The sequence below is a fragment of the Esox lucius genome, chromosome 8 (assembly GCF_011004845.1).
Source record: "Esox lucius isolate fEsoLuc1 chromosome 8, fEsoLuc1.pri, whole genome shotgun sequence".
In the NCBI taxonomy this organism is placed as follows: domain Eukaryota; kingdom Metazoa; phylum Chordata; class Actinopteri; order Esociformes; family Esocidae; genus Esox; species Esox lucius.
Window position 1 is genome coordinate 9,228,125 of NC_047576.1, and position 17,097 is coordinate 9,245,221.

Sequence of the window (17,097 nt, forward strand, 5' to 3'; positions counted from 1 at the left end):
TCCCTGGGTGTATGTCCTCTGTTCATGCATTCACATATATATACTCTCACACGCTCTCTTTTTTTCTCTCCTCTCTCCCTATACCCTCTCCCTCTATATACTCTCTTTATATACACTCTCAATATACTCTCTCTATATATATTTCCTATAACCTCATTCTCTACACTCTATACACTCGCTCTCTCTTCTGTCTCGTGCCTTGTTTTTACTTTCCCCATTTCCTCTTCATTCTCCACACTGCACCAGGATTGACTCAGTGGCCCGAGTGTGTGTCAGTGTGTTTTGGTATGTGTGTGTGTGTATGGGTGAGTTTGTGTGTGGGCATATTATACTTACCTGGTGGGATCTAAAAGTCAGCAGAAGGTAAGTAAAACAGGACAAATGTCTCTACCTATTTAAAGGTTAGGTTTCGGGTGAAACTTCTAACTTGGGCTAGACATTTAGGCATTATGGGCTAGGTTTTGGTCACTGAGGTTACAGTTAGGTTAAGGTTAGGGTGTGTGTGTGTGTGTGTGTGTGTGTATGCTCCTCTCCTTATAAAAGTATATTCACTTGGAAGACATTCAGAAATAACCCTGGCAGATGAGCGGAGATCTATGGTGTCCTACCCTTACAAAGAAATACACACTGACACACAGACACACACACACACACACATATACACTGACACACACACACACACATACACTGACACACAGACACATACACACACATACACTGACACACACTTATACTGGCATACACAGACATGCATATACTCACACACTCACACACATATACATTTACACACACATAAACACGCACACACACAGACTGTGAAACAAGTAGGCACCTGATATAAAGCATTGAGGAATTGCTAGAGCACCTTTGAAAGGCTGTCTGGTCTTCATCTAATGCTATTCTTTACTGTACTCACATATCACTGAGGATATTGACTGGATACATTTGATGGCCTCAGGGGACATGCCTGTTTTAATACCCTGTCCTTCAGAAGCATTCAGAGATGTCCATACACTATACAGTTTAACAGAATAAAAAGAAACAGATGACCTAATCCACATTTAACTTTAGAGTAATCAGAATTAGAGGTTTAGATTTTGACTGCATGGTTTTAAGAGAACCCCCCTCACACATAAACACACACCATCCACACACACTCTCTCTTTCGCACACACACACACACACACACACACACAGTCTAGAGCAGGTATCTGCAGACAGAGTGAAAGTGTTTGAATCCCCACCTCTCCCTCTGGATCTGTGTAGTAAATGGACTTTTCCAGCCCCAGGCCTCTGTCTGTCTGCCCGTCTGTTTCTCTATGCATTTGTCTCTCAATGCGTCTGTTTCTCCGGCTGTCCCCCCCCCCCCACCCCTCCCACAACATGCACACACCACATTTGTGCCAGGTAACAGGATTGAGAGGATATCTCCTTAGAGGTAGAGAGTGAAGGAACAGGACTACCATCAACTGTTTGCCACACAAAAGCAGCCCCAACCCGTTCTGTGGCTTAGTGGCAGAACACTGGCATGTCTGAGGTGCTCCAGTTGTGTCTCCTTCAGGGAGAGAGCCAGAGAGAGCCAACCGGAGGATAACAGTCTGGTCTTTGTTATACATGCACTGGAGCTCCTCAACACTTTCTGTGCCATCAGACCACCGAAAGAAAACAGTGTTACTTTTCTTTACCCCCCCCCCCCCCCCTTACACTCAGGCAGACACAGGGGGCCCCCTTTCTCCCTCTGTTTGCTGGTGTTTCTCCGGCCAGGGGTGGACACAGCGGGGTCATAGCGGGTTGTGTCCCCATCCCCAGGCCAGCGTCCAGCCACAGAACACATGTCTTGGCATATGGTGGGCTGGTGGGCATTCCTGTGGGCACGGGAACACACCCCACCACTGTTGTCATGGTTAGTGTTATAACAGCCAGCCACCGCATGAACCGTCCCGCCCTCTTTTCTGTTCCACAGAAGCACACACTCTCACACGCACTCACAGACACACACAGACAAACACAGACACACACACACACACCCACAGACTGCTAATTAGGTGAATGTGTCGATCTGTGTGTGTGTGTGTGTGTGTGTGTGTGGACCTTCTCTCATACTTTCTCCCTTTCTTTATCAGTCTTTCTGTCATACTGCTTCCCTCTCTCTCTCGTACTGTAGTCCGGTGCGCTGATAGGCTGTCTGTGTGGGATGAGTATCTGCTGTCTAAATCACAGCTGTCAGCACCAGTCTACTGTGTGGTAACACTACTCCACAGACACACACACACACACACACACTGTCTAGTAACATTACCCAACTGTCTATACACACACACACACACACACACACACCTTTCACAACCCTACACACTCTGTCTGATCTGCATGTGTCGTCTCAAGTCCAAGTCTTCTCAGGACAGAGGAGTGGGGTGGGGGGGGGGGGGGGTGATGGAGGGATCAGAAGAAGGATGGGATGAGGAGGGGGTTGGATGAAAAGTTTGAGACAAAGACAAGGGGATGGGGCGGAGGGGGCTGTACTGCAGAGAGGGAGAGAGGGAGAGAGGGAGAGAGGGAGGCAGAAAGTACCAGCGTCAGCAACTTGTATTGATTAAAAAGTAACCTTCCAGTCTTCTCTGGCGGCGGCGTGCAGCACGGGCCGGCAGTAGAATTACAACGAGTCATGAACTAGAACACTCTCACAGGCCTGGCCGGGCAAACACACAACACACATTACACACTTAATAAACACACAACACACAACACACATTACACACTTAATAAACACACACACACAACACACGTTTAATACAAACACACAACACACATTACACACTTAATAAACACACACACACAATACACATTACACACTTAATAAACACACACACACAACACACATTACACACTTAATAAACACACACACACAACACACGTTTAATACAAACACACAACACACATTACACACTTAATAAACACACACACACAACACACATTACACACTTAATAAACACACACACACAACACACATTACACACTTAATAAACACACACACACAACACACATTACACACTTAATAAACACACACACACAACACACGTTTAATACAAACACACAACACACATTACACACTTAATAAACACACACACACAACACACTTTACACACTTAATAAACACACACACACAACACACGTTTAATACAAACACACAACACACATTACACACTTAATAAACACACAACACACTTTACACACTTAATAAACACACACAACACATTACACACTTAATTAACACCCACACACAACATACATTACACACTTAATAAACAAACAGACCCAACACACATAACACCCTTAATAAACACACACACACAACACACATTACACACTTAATAAACACACACACACAACACACATTACACACTTAATAAACACACACAAACAACACACATTTAATACAAACACACAACACACATTACACAATTAATAAACACAAACACACAACACACATTACACACTTAATAAACACACAACACACTTTACACACTTAATAAACACACACACACACACAACATACATTACACACTTAATAAACAAACAGACCCAACACACATAACACACTTAATAAACACACACACAACACACATAACACCCTTAATACACAGACACAACACACATTACACACTTAGTACATACACACAACACACATTACATGCTTAACACACAACACACAAACACAACACATTTTGTAGATTCAATACACAGACACAAAACATGAACAAAACACACATTGTACACTTAATACATGCACACAACACGCACACACCACACGTTGCAGACTTAACACACACAAACAAAACACACACATACACAAACATCACACATATAACACACGTTATGCACACATGCATTGTTGTGTCATAACACACATCATACATTACATACTTAATACACACAAACAACACACATACCAGACACACAACACACATTACAGACTCATTCCACATATGCAATGTTTTCACTGTCTTTGTCCAGACCTGTAATTGAGTACCATAAAAAAGACATTCCCCAACCATAGCCTTAACTCCAAAATCCTAATCCTATATGTAATTCTAACCATAACCTTGATTCCAAAACCTTAATGCTGTCCCTAAATGTATCTGTAACATCTAACACCTGACTTTAACCCTAAACCTAACCCTTGGCTCTTAGTGCTGGTTTCAAGGCCACAGATTATGGCCAGTCCTGAACAAAAAAAGAAAGCTCAATGGAGATTATTAATTGATCTTGATTTTTTTTGTCCAGGATTAGGCTTAATCTGTGTCTGCAAAACCGTCCCTTAAGAGCGTATTTTGAAGGTGAGGGCCAGCCAAATGTTGACACTTTACCAGATGTTACTGGTTGTCCAATAGTTTTGAGGCACCACAGAGTCACGTGGACTTTATTTTAAATCCAGGCTCTAGTTGTCATCTATTGATCATTTCAAACCCTCATCTGATTTAGTTTGTATGTATTTTCCTATAATTAAATGACAAGGTCATCATTTTGACCAGAAATACACTATGTTAGAATTAGTTTTCAGTATTTCAGGTATATTTGTGCATGGAGCAGAAGAGTCCGTCCGTTACTTTGTATTGAATGGTGTGCATTCAAACCAGGAGTGAAGACTGATTGCATGGGTGTGTGTGTGTGTGTGCCAGGAGCGGCTGGCCTCTCCAACAACCCAGATCAGAAAGGGCAGAGCAGGATGGGAGAACAGGAGAGAGAACGAACCATAGACAGAGAGAAAGAGGAGGTGCGACAGAAGGAGAATGGGCCAGGGATAGACAGACAGGAAGAGGAGGTACAACAGAGGGAGAATGGGCCAGGGATAGACAGAGAGGAAGAGGAGGTGCGACAGGGGGAGAATGGGCCAGGGATAGACAGACAGGAAGAGGAGGTGTGACAGAGGGAGAATGGGCCAGGGATAGACAGACAGGAAGAGGAGGTACAACAGAGGGAGAATGGGCCAGGGATAGACAGACAGGAAGAGGAGGTGCGACAGAGGGAGAATGGGCCTTGCTAATGGGAGTCACGTCGGTGGCTGTCTGGTTGTCCCAGGCAACCAGACATGATGTAACATGGTGATCAAGTTGAACTAGGGGCAAGGTGGAGGGAAGTTGAGAACCGGGGGGGGGGGGGGGTGGGGGGGTGTAGGGAGGAGGAGATTGGGGAGCTTGCTCACTCACTGGAAACGTGAACAATGGAGTGGAGCAATCAATAAGGCCATTTCACAGGATTACAGAGGTCCAGTCAGCTATCCCCGCCCACCAGGATCCTCCCCTCTTCTGCTCTCTCTCCCTCCCTCTCTCTGTCCGTTGCTCTATTTCTCTGTCAGTTCCTCTCTCTCTCCCCTTCTATTTGTCACTTCCTCCATCTTCTCTCAGTTTCTGTACCAAGTTGGAGGCAGTAGTATGGATGAGGTTCTTCAGAGCAGCATGTACACAGGATTGGCTGACTGAGAGCAAGAGACCGGGGCTAACGTGTAAGGCTTGAACAACAACAGGACCTAAATGAACATGGTTTCAACTGTATCTTGTTGCTCTCTCCCTGTTCTGCAGTGGTACCTGGGTTAAGGGTTCCGGACTCCCTCACCGCTCGCTGGACACATCGCTGGATCCCCTAATTCTCCTGAGTGCAACCCGACCAGAACCGACACCCAAACCCAGAGAGAAACCCAACAACCCCCACCACCCCTGCGTCTCACCCAGTCTGTCACCGTTCCCCCCCAACCCCGGTGCCTGAGAGACTAGAGCATCAGCATGGCTACAACAGACCCCACCTCCCACCCCTGAAAACAAGAGGAGCGCTACTTAGACCCAGGCTATATATCTATATATAGTGAATCTATATTCCCCTTCACATGGTTGGTGTATATGGTTATATTCATATAGAGTTCCAGTCCCCTCCAACTGTCTTTTGGAAATGCTAGCTGGAGCTCCAGAGAGAGAGAGAGATAGCCTATATCTACTGGGAAAGTGCACGTCCTTCCCGTTTTATTTTCCTTGTTGACCCCCTTTGCCTCAGTGGAGGAATCATCATCTGACTATATCAAAGAGCTTCCCTCGAACCTTTCATTGCCGTCGCTGACCTTTGGAGAAGGTCCAGCAGCCGTGGAAGGAACAGAGAGCTAGGCTTCCCTTCTTAGATTATGTGCAGTCCATGTACGCATCAGATGTGTCTGTAGCTTTGGTGGCTTCACACATCACCAAACCAGGAGAAGATCGAAGCTCTTGTTTCTTGTCTTTCTTTGCCCCCCCCCCCCCCCCCACACATTTTATCCTTCCAGACTCTGTTGAGTTTGTTGGAGGTTTTTGCCCTGGGATCAGTGGCTCATGGATGTGGAAGTTTCATCTGTGTCCGATACCAACCAGTTAATACTCCTCACTGGGACGCCCCGACCCCACCCTTACGCCAACCTTACCCCACACCTACCCTAAGGAGGGACGCTCGCCACGGTCATGCCAAGACGCTGAAGGTCTTCACCTGGCCACAGGGCTGTTCCAGGGACATATAGCTGTGCAAATGGAAGCCCGTACAGAGAAGAACCAACCACACCACACTAAGAACTCTTGGGGCAGGGGACGAGAGAGGGGTTCGGCTATTGATGTTTAATATCGGTCTATCGGGTGACAATTTGGAACTGGTAAAAGGCTGCAACGTGAAGTATTTTAATGAGAGGCTTGTAAGAAAAGAACTTCTGACTGGGAGGCTTGTTCATGTTTCATTTTTGTATAGAGCTCATTTCAGTTGTTTCCGATCAACCCACAAACTAACGGTCTGTACGATGCTATACAATGCAAAAGGGCATGTAGGTCTGTAACTCTACAATCTGACGAGATGGGATACATCCATGACTAATGTGAACAGTGGAATATTGAATTGAGGAAAGTGCAATGCTGGATAGTGATTGGATAGTTGAATATCTTTGTAAGATAGGTCGTTGAAACAATTGTTGAAAAGTATATATATTTTTCTTCCTAGTCCGTTCACACCTCTGGGACTCTAAAATATTGGGGTACAAAAAAAGTTAAATAGAACAATAGCCTTGTGAGAGAATAAGGAGAGCTGTCTTTAGTTTGGTTGTTTTCTATTTGTTTATCTTGTAAATTTGTTAGTATTGTAGAACAAAACATCCCTTTAAGAAATATCTGAATTTCAAACAATCAGTTTTAAAGCATTTCTTGCAGCTTTGAATCAATACTTCTAAAACGCAGTTAACTTATTTTGAGGAAAGCACATGATTTTAAATATCAAAGCGGTGGTTCAAATTTAACTTTCTCCTGAGGTAAAATCATATAATGCAAACCAATTTCTTAGAGTAATAAATATGTTTTCTCCACAAATAATATTTTACAGGCGTCAAAGTTCCGGTTTGCCTGTTTGATTGGCCAGGCTTTCTGTAGGTCTTGTCCAATAAAAAGCACTTATTCCTGAAATTGGCTGATGGGCTGGGACTAACCAGGGGTGGGAGTTGAGCGAGCCAGAGAAAAGGCAGAGGGACTCTTTCTGTGAGCGTTTGTGTTGCACGTTGATATTTACATCAAGGCAAGATCGCATCCAGACAGTGAAGCTGGTCAGTCGCTTCGCATGCAACTTACCATTTTATTGAAGTTTTGTTTAGTTTTGTTTGTTTTTCCTATACTATACATACTATATATATATATAAATATAAATATATATACACACTCTTACGACCGACTCATCCACCGTCGATCAAAACTGAATAAAAGTATTAAAAAATGTTTTTAAAAAAAATCTGCATGTTCTAGTGTTAGTGACACATTTTTACATAGATTATGTAGTTAGTGAATAAAGACACAATATTGTAATCTCAACATCAGGCACTTGCCAATAGACTATATTTGTTTGGCCCCTCAAGAGAGGCTTTTTGTACTGCTGTCCTTCACAATCAACCAGCTGAACGTCTTTCAGACTCTTCTTCGCTTCTCATCATTTCTGAACAGTTTTTCCTCTATTTCGTTCCCTCTTGAAATGATAAATTCTCGTTTTTTTCCCTCAAAGTATATATTCCGTTTGTATGTCCTCGAATTGCACGAAACAATTGTTCCTCATCAATGTGCCTTGAGCGATGGTCTAGCCCCGAGTTGTTGCACAATGTTACAATGTGGAGGGTTTCATTTCTTCTTTAGATTCCTTTTTTTTTCTGCCCCGCCTCCCATTGTGTAGGGAACTGGAGTGATCAACGTTGTAATACTGATAAGGAACATTCATTATTATGACATAGCTGGTTATAAGAATCAGTATTAAGTTTGCCATTTGAAGACAGCTCAGGCCTGTATGACAGTGCTTTTCTCACAAAGAGGTAACATCGAGCTGCTGTCCGTGTGTACACGACTGTAAACACTATCTCCGTCTGGTACTGCTGTTCTACTAGGCCAGAGTCAATCTCCCCAATACGACCCCTCGTTCTTAGTCGTTCAGTGAATAGAAATAGAGCTCTTAGGTGCTGTGTATCCTGTAGATAGCTTAGTTGACCCCCAAACCCTTCACCCCTTTTTGGGTTGAGAATACAAGTCTATTGATATTTATGGATGTTGCTGCAATATCTAAATGGAATCTACTTTTTTTGGAGTCCTACTATTTCCGTTTCTTTCTTTTTGGTTCCCAGAAATGAATAATGAGAAAAAAATATGCAATATCTGCTTGCACTCATGTAGACATACACTAGTTTTTTTTGTTGTCATTTTTCTGTGATCTTTTTCTTTTAACCAAAGTTGGCTGTGGGTTGGTGATTGGTCCATTTGGCAAACCCAGTCCAGGAGAAAAAGGTGCTCGGGTATTCTACTTCTTTTGATTTTGACACATTAAATGACCACAAAATATATTTTGGTTCAACTTTTTTCTTTTTGGTCACAAGCAAGCCTTAAACAAGTCAAACTTACTCTCCATCATGAAATTCACATTTTCAACAGACTAAAAAATATGAAGTCCAACAATAACAAAGTTACACTTTCTATATCCTCCATTTCGACAGACTTCCAATTTCCATGTTTTAATTGTTTACCTGTTTATCTGTTTATCACATATATCGTTTTTTTAACAACATTTTGAGTATGGGAAGCCTTCTCCAAGTTGTCCGATAAGAGGGTTTAGTAGTGACACTTGCCTGGGTTGTGTTTTCTTTAGTGTGACAGTTTTGTTTTGTCTTTGTTCTTGCCTATTCTTTAGCCATGAGTTGGGCATTACATTCTTAATTATCTGCACTAAATATGAAATAAATGACAATAGTGAGAATTATTGAGAAAAAAACGGCTTCCAGGGCTTATAAAAAAAGCGAAGGGAAAAAAAACAATTGCACGGACATTTTTGTCACAAAACCTCTGTGAACAGCCTAGCATCTAATCAGCAAGATTTGGCTGTGTGTGTAAGATACAACAAAATTGCACCCTTTTTAAAGAAAGAAAAAAAGAAAAAAATGATAAAAGCAATAGTTTGGGCAGTCTATTTTTTGTTCTTGTGCTGTGTGTAATTTAGTTCTGGGTACAGGAGTGGAGTGAAGAAGTGATGACAAAGGAATACCTTAAAAAGAGAAGAAAGCTATGGAACTAGCTGGGCCGAAAGGCCAGACTTTGGGAGAGATGTTGTTTGTATGTTGTATAGTTTTATTAATTACACTGATTTTAAAGCTGCCCTATTTTATAATGCAGGACTTTTGTAACATTGATTAAATGAGGAAAAACTAGTGTTGTGAATTTTCTGATTGTTTGTATTAAGGCCACATTAATAGAAATGGTTTGTTTGTTTCTCCGGGAACTGGATTTAAGTTAAAAACGTTCCTGTTCCTATTTTTCCCTTTTTATTTTGTATGTATTTAAGGACTTTTTCTTCTTTTGATGGTATAGCATATTCCTATACTTAAAAAGTATAGGGTGTTGAGGTGAAAAGCCCATTGTAAATGGATGTTACAGTATGCTAAATGTGTTGAAGGTTATGTGTTGCATCAGTGTTGATGAAGCTAAATCTAGGCAATTCTGAGGAAATTGGTAATAAAAGAGAGCGTTTTTTTATGCATTTAAAATTTAGTTTAGGCAGAATACAATGACATAGACAGCCAAAGGATGCCCCTATTTTAAATGCATCTCGGCATCTTTTTTGTGTTCACCATTCCATGCAGGAAAATAAACAGCTTGATATGCAACATGATTCTTTTTCTTTTTCCCATATTTCTTTCCCTGTCCCAGTTTTACCATGCACTCTCTCACCGAATGGTTTTCTGAACCCGCAGGTCCTCTCAAATCACTTTTCATTGACGTGCTCACTCACAGTTATTCATTGCATTTGCAACGCACACACATCCGCATACACATATACACACACACAATCAGTTAGCAACCCTCCAAATAGAGGTGAATTTGTAAACATTTCTGATCCAACTTCCATCACTTGATCTAATATCTACAGTTAACTGCTATACCCTGTAAACATTGTTTTCCGCTATTGATTATCAACCTACCTCTGCGCCCTGTAAATGTTATCCACTGCAACTGATTATCAACCACCCTCTACACCCTGTAAACATTATCCACTGCTATGGATTATCAACCACCCTCTACACCCTGTAAACATTATCCACTGCTATGGATTATCAACCACCCTCTACACCCTGTAAACATTATCCACTGCTATGGATTATCAACCACCCTCTACACCCTGTAAACATTATCCACTGCTATTCATTATCAACCACCCTCTACACCCTGTAAACATTATCCACTGCTATGGATTATCAACCACCCTCTACACCCTGTAAACATTATCCACTGCTATGGATTATCAACCACCCTCTACACCCTGTAAACATTATCCACTGCTATGGATTATCAACCACCCTCTACACCCTGTAAACATTATCCACTGCTATGGATTATCAATCACCCTCTACACCCTGTAAACATTATCCACTGCTATGGATTATCAACCACCCTCTACACCCTGTAAACATTATCCACTGCTATGGATTATCAACCACCCTCTACACTCTGTAAACGTTATCCACTGCTATCCATTATCAACCACCCTCTGCACCCTGTAAATATTATCCAGCGCTGTTCATTATCAACCAGCCTCTACACCCTGTGAGCATTATCCACTGCTATTGATGATCAACAAATGTTTAACTCAGCAAATTACATGAAGAAATGGGAGTTCACAATGGAATTCACAAGGGCCAGGCCTTGAACACTACTGACATTTTCAGTTATCCTAACCACATCACACCATTCACCAGATCCATGTGCATTAACCGCTAACATACACAACTTTAAAATGGCCTGGCTAAAAGACGGTTTTCCTTTTGCACACTCATCTTATGTAGGGCTTTTTAGTCACAACACGTTGCCAAAAAACCCCTCTGCATTGTCTCTGGAAAATAGTTGGGCTGTAATGCAGTATGATCTGGTTAATACCATTCAGGGATGGTGTGAAGAGCCAATACTTGGCTGGCAATTGTCATACGGATACACTTGAAGTCTGTAAGGATTGGACCCACCACCTACAGCCTCACCGGAAGGCTTGCCCAGTAGGGAACTAGCCGAGCTGCATCCACTCACACTCTAAAAAGTAGGGGAATATGATGCCACCTGACAGAGGAATTGGGTGCAACGGGAAAGAGACATTCCCAGGTTTGACAGATCTGTCTTTAATCAGTTTTATCAGTTTTAATCAGCCAATATGGAGACCTGGTTGACAACTTGGACAAGTGTAGAAAAGGCTGTTCTGGAGAAATAGAGAGGTGTCATCACACTGACCCGGGCTCCCGGAAACGCTATCATTTTGGCCTCGCCCCCATCGTTTCCCATGCCCTCATCAGTGATTAGGTTCTTAGTTCCGTTCCCAAGTATGTGTTAATATATATTTTGACCACTGCCTGAGGAGTTCTGCCATTCGGTAAGGAAACAGGGTTAAATTAAGGCCAGTTTTTGCGAACACACATCAAAGGCCTAGGTAGCCTGTTATCTGTCCGAATTCTTGTTGGCATTGTTGCTTTAACTATTTTTCCCCGGGTCCACTGTTCATTTGGAGTCTTTGGTTGAGTGATGAAGAATCCTAACAAAATGGCATGTAAGGAAAATGGCAGCAACCAGGGTATTTCTAAAAAAAAAAAACATGACAAATAATACTTTTCAATCAATTTAGAGACCTTAATATGTGAAATAGCATTAACTAACTTTGTTACAATCGTGCAAAATATTGGAAGAGCTTCAATGACACCTGAGATGAAGATGTTGACTAAGTTCTTCTGCAGTGAATCCATATCAAAACGTTCCGGCCTTACCTGTGATATCATTGACATTTACACTATGGTTTTCAACCTTTGCCAGTGTTTAGTTTAGGGGTTGATCCAATTTAGAAAATGGTAATTTAAGTATTGAACGAAAGCAGACATTCTTCACATTGTTGCTTTCGGATAGAGAACCAGACTCATTGCAAAACAAGTAATTTGATGCGAAGGAAGGTAACATTGAAGCTGTTCTGTTGTTCCCCACTGTAATAAATCCATACGGTGTCACTAATCCTTTGCAAAGATATTTATTCATCCTCTTGCAAAACCATTACACGGTGCTAAGTACTAAATCAAGCCGATGATCAAATGTGACAATTTGAACTTACTATCATGCTTTCTGACAATGTATAAAGCATAGCAGTTTATTCTGCATGAGAACTATGCACTGATTAAATATATACCCATAAAGTGTATAGATACACATGATCCATGTATATGTGTATGTATATTTGAAATGGTGAACTTTGGTATCCACTTTGTTAAATTCAGCCTTTGCCTTCTTTTATGATCAATACTTTTGTTTTTTCGAGATCCCAGCTTAAGGACTGAACAAGTTATACGAAGATAAAAAAGAAATGAAAATAAAAACAAACCAGCATATTACATAATATATGATAAAGATCAAATGTAGTGCCTGTGAAAACTGTATTATATTGCTCTTCTGAATACTGAATACAATAATTGTTTGTAATTGTTTAAATTTCTGAACACCAGTAGCCTTTGCCGTCTGTCAGAACCTTCTGATTATAGCTAATGTACAATAACCATACACATAGAAACGCATGCTCTTCCATAATTGCCTAGTAAGCTGTTATGAATATAACAAACAAAAAAAATCTATAAAAAAATCTAATTTTTATATTAGTATTTTTTTTTCCTTCCTATCACTTGTATAGATATCACCCGTTCCCCTTTCTCTCTCTCATCTCTCCCTTAGCCTCAAATGTTTGCTAGATTTCTAGACTAATTTAACCGAAACACGCCGACACCATCCTCATCCCACGTTTTAGTCAGCATGTTTTTTTTCCCCCGGGTTTTTTTTTTTTGGCCTCTTGTGTTTGGTTGCCATTAGAAGAGGCTTCACGTCCCCCCCCCCGTTTCTGTTGAATTCCCTCCAGTCAACGTCATTGACTTTAACGATGGTTGGGTTGGTACCATGATGACTGGGCCAGGTGTTCAGTGGACAGAGCTAGCTAAGACCCACACACTCTTCAGACAATCTACACTACACCTATTGACTTTCTCCATGGCTTTCTCTGGGAAGTAAGGGGGAGTGGTGGGGGGGGGTGGGGGGGGGGGGCGCAGAGCTTCAGAGCTTCCTACTCTTCTCAAGTACAGGAGTACCATTGACGAGAACCATGAGAAGCACTGCAGCTCCAGTGTAAATGTCCCTCGCAGGCCCCTTCTACGGGGGGAGGAATCAATGGCCGCAGTCATTTTTGCTCCATTCAGCACTATCGAGGACAGAAATCCCTAATTGAGCCAGCGGGAGGCCCGAAGGTGGGCTTTCTGGGAGGCCTGTACTGACTCCCAGGGTAGCACTTCAAAAGAGCTGTGAATCAGTGCGAAGGTGGATGGGAAAGACCTAGAAAGACTGCAACGCATACCTGAGAAACTCTAAGCTGAACAATGTTAAGCCACAATCCTGATAGCCTACTGGTTTGTTTAATTCACCCAGGGAAATTCCTCCCGACATCTTAAATCCCCATGATCCAAACCGGTCAGCTTGTCAATGTGCAAAGTGGACCACTTTGAAAACAAAATAGATGCAGAAGGCAGCTTAATTCGCAAGTTGCTTTCTTTCAGAGTGTTAGTGGAATTTAGAAAGCTTAATCTAATCTGGTTAAACTAGTCAATCGCAATGAGGACAATCTTGATGGAAGTCAGCTTGTGTGAACCTGAGTGACAGAGGGAGGAGATCAGGGAACTCCTGGCACAGTCTGAGTCACACATCCTCCATCATCAAGTCTTCATATCCCATGAACCACCCTTCCAGTTGGTCTTCATAAACCACCATCAATGGATATTCACCATAGATGTTTTATGATTCAATAGATAAGTGAAAATGACTAAAACCTTGTGCCTCTACTGAACTTTTATGGAACAAACCATTGAGCACCTATTGTTTTTTGGATGTTACTAGCTTCATTGTTGTTTGACTGTCATTCTATGTTATGATGATGTTAGGTGTTGTTAGCATTCGGTTGACCTAGAACACCTTGTGGGACTATGTTTACTTTCCTTATTGGTTTCCCTTTCTACTGCTGTTTCTTATTAAACTGGTGTAGAATCATCCCTCTCGGCCCATTAGCGAAACCATAATGTCCACGCAGACCCAATTACTGGAAGCGAATTGTGCATTTCCTATGCAACAACAACAAAACAAAATAAATAAAGACGCTAATGCTGTATTTCTGTGTCCTTGCTACTTATTTCACAAATTAAATAACTACAAAGGTTCCCTATCTGTTTTAGTGGTATGTATTCATTGTTACCCTGCTAAAAATAACAAATGTGCGAATTAGCCAACGAAACTTTTGAAAACACCTGCTGGAGCAGCCTCGAATGTCAGTCGGCTCAAAAAGCATGCACAAACAACGCAAATGCTAGCTATTTGCTCTCAATTAGATACATGTTTCTGCGCATAATTTGCCTCTTCCAAAACAGTCCCATCCACCCTAGTCAAATTGTTGTGGGTTCACGGCAGAAAATATGTCTAATCAATTATATTTCTCTTGTTTTCTGTTTAAAAATGTAATGATCCTTAAAATAAGGTACATTGTTTTTAATAAGCTAAAGTTGTATCAGATAATACCGCTTGGTTTCAGAAAATGTGCCTTGAATATAAAGTAATTCATTTTGTTCAACTGGCATTATTTAACTTATTTCAAGCAAATATTTCCTCAAATATAGTTACATTTTCTTACTTTTTAAATAATTTCTTTGGATTCCAGAGTTGCTGCTTTAATTGAGCTCTAATGTCAGTTTTTTCCAAATCCTTAAGGCCTAGCTAGATTTGTCCACACAGAGGCCGCATAGTAAAATATGATTGGATTATCTTTTCTGTCTTAACCTTTCTCTTGGTATTAACCCTTGAATAGGGAGACCATTACAAGGCATAAAAAGCCCTGACGGTTCTCCACTGTTTGAAGTATTACATATTCACAAAGGGGTTTCCACTGCAGTGAGGAAAACCAAAACAACCACTGACTGATTGGCTGAACTATGTTGCTCAGTATCACACCAAATTCTTAAAAAAAAAATGTAGGCTGACATTCAGAACTTCTTACAGTTTATCTCACATTTGATTGTGATTTTTCCATCACAATTATGTAAGAGATCACCTCGTGTTTGGTGGATATGCATCGCATTAAAGGGCCTCTATGACTAATCCCAGCACTTAGTGGTTTAGAGTGCTGATGCCAGCTGTCTGAGGAGGGATGAAGCCTGCACTCTGTTGAATACTGCATGGCTGCTTCAAACTGGTGTCATACTCTCACGCCTTGTTTGAACCACAAGTGTTTCTTGGCTGGATCTTGCACTGGTGGTTAACCAGAAGAAAAAAAAGAAAAAAAGAAGAGTTGCACATGTGGACTGCAGAGTGATGGAATGAACTCCTTGAAGCACTTGTAGCTTACATCTCTCACTGTTCATTTTTTATCTCACTCTGCATGGTCAAAAACTTGGACAGATGTCCTGTGCAGGTAAAGTGATAATTTTTTTTATTTTTAAGTTTCACTATTCTTTTACCTGGTAAGTCAATTGAGAACCAATTCTCATTTGCACTGACAACCGGTCAAATGCATAACAGTGCCAGACAATATGTTAACCACAGAGCACTCAAAAGAAACTGTACAATGCAATGGGGGAAGAAGCAAATAGATCTGATCAATATATTTCATCCAGGAATCACAACATGTGTGGAGATACCTAGATACGTAGAGACTGGGCATAAATATCACTATGATGAGTATTTGTCACATTCTAAAAAAGTTGTCCAATTTCACAAGGCGAATATTTGAAGCATGCTTATATATTACGTCAGCAAATCCAGAACTAACAGGATGGTCAAACAGTATATTTTGCAGCATTGGTGAAGGGAGCTTTGTTGCCAAATACAAAAACCAATTCCCCATTTGATTTTAGTGTCTTGTAAAAGAGTATATTCGGTATAACGAAATGCCAATGCATTTTTAGATATTAACATACAGATTTCCCAATCATGCCCATTTCAAGTGAGAATGTTTGTGCGGGAGGAGGAGAGTACATTTCTGATTGAAAAGCTTACATTTTGTTTAGAGGTAGTGGACGATCAATGCGAGATGTATGCTCTTGAAGCATAGAGGTTTTTTCACAAATTTAGAAAGCAGGCCCCTTAGTTTATACACATAGTTCAGGGTCCTGAAAGTAATTTTTAACCAGGCTAAGCAATTCTCAGAGAATTCAATGCAGTTGGGTCTATTGATTAGAAATTGGTTAGAAATTGGTTTATAGACTCAAGTGTTGTAAGAGAACTGTGAAGGAAAACATTGACAATTCTGTATTAAAATGAAATCCATGCGATGTTGAAAGGCACATTTTACGTCTTAATTATAGAGACAAACCAACCATTTCCTGAGGAGAAAAATGTTCTCCAAACACTGACATCATCACACAGATAAGAGGATATATCCAACACACCCACATGCTTTAAAAAAAAAAAAAAACTAGGATTTTGTTGTTAGATGTGGTAGATACGGAGTCATATGATACGCTATATGAACATTATCATT

At 41.2% G+C, this 17,097-nt stretch overlaps 1 protein-coding gene across 12 annotated transcripts in view; it reads left to right on the top strand.

Moving 5' to 3' along the window:
* Positions 1–10,054, top strand: part of nfia (nuclear factor I/A) — a 164,926-nt gene extending 154,872 nt beyond the window's left edge. For all 12 annotated transcript variants that reach the window (XM_029121757.2, XM_029121756.2, XM_029121764.2 and 9 more), the window contains one exon: positions 5,580–10,054. In XM_029121757.2, the coding sequence (XP_028977590.2) occupies positions 5,580–5,594 (15 nt within the window). In that variant the 3' untranslated portion in view covers positions 5,595–10,054. The remainder of the gene's footprint in view (positions 1–5,579) is intronic.
* Positions 10,055–17,097: the final 7,043 nt, after the last annotated feature.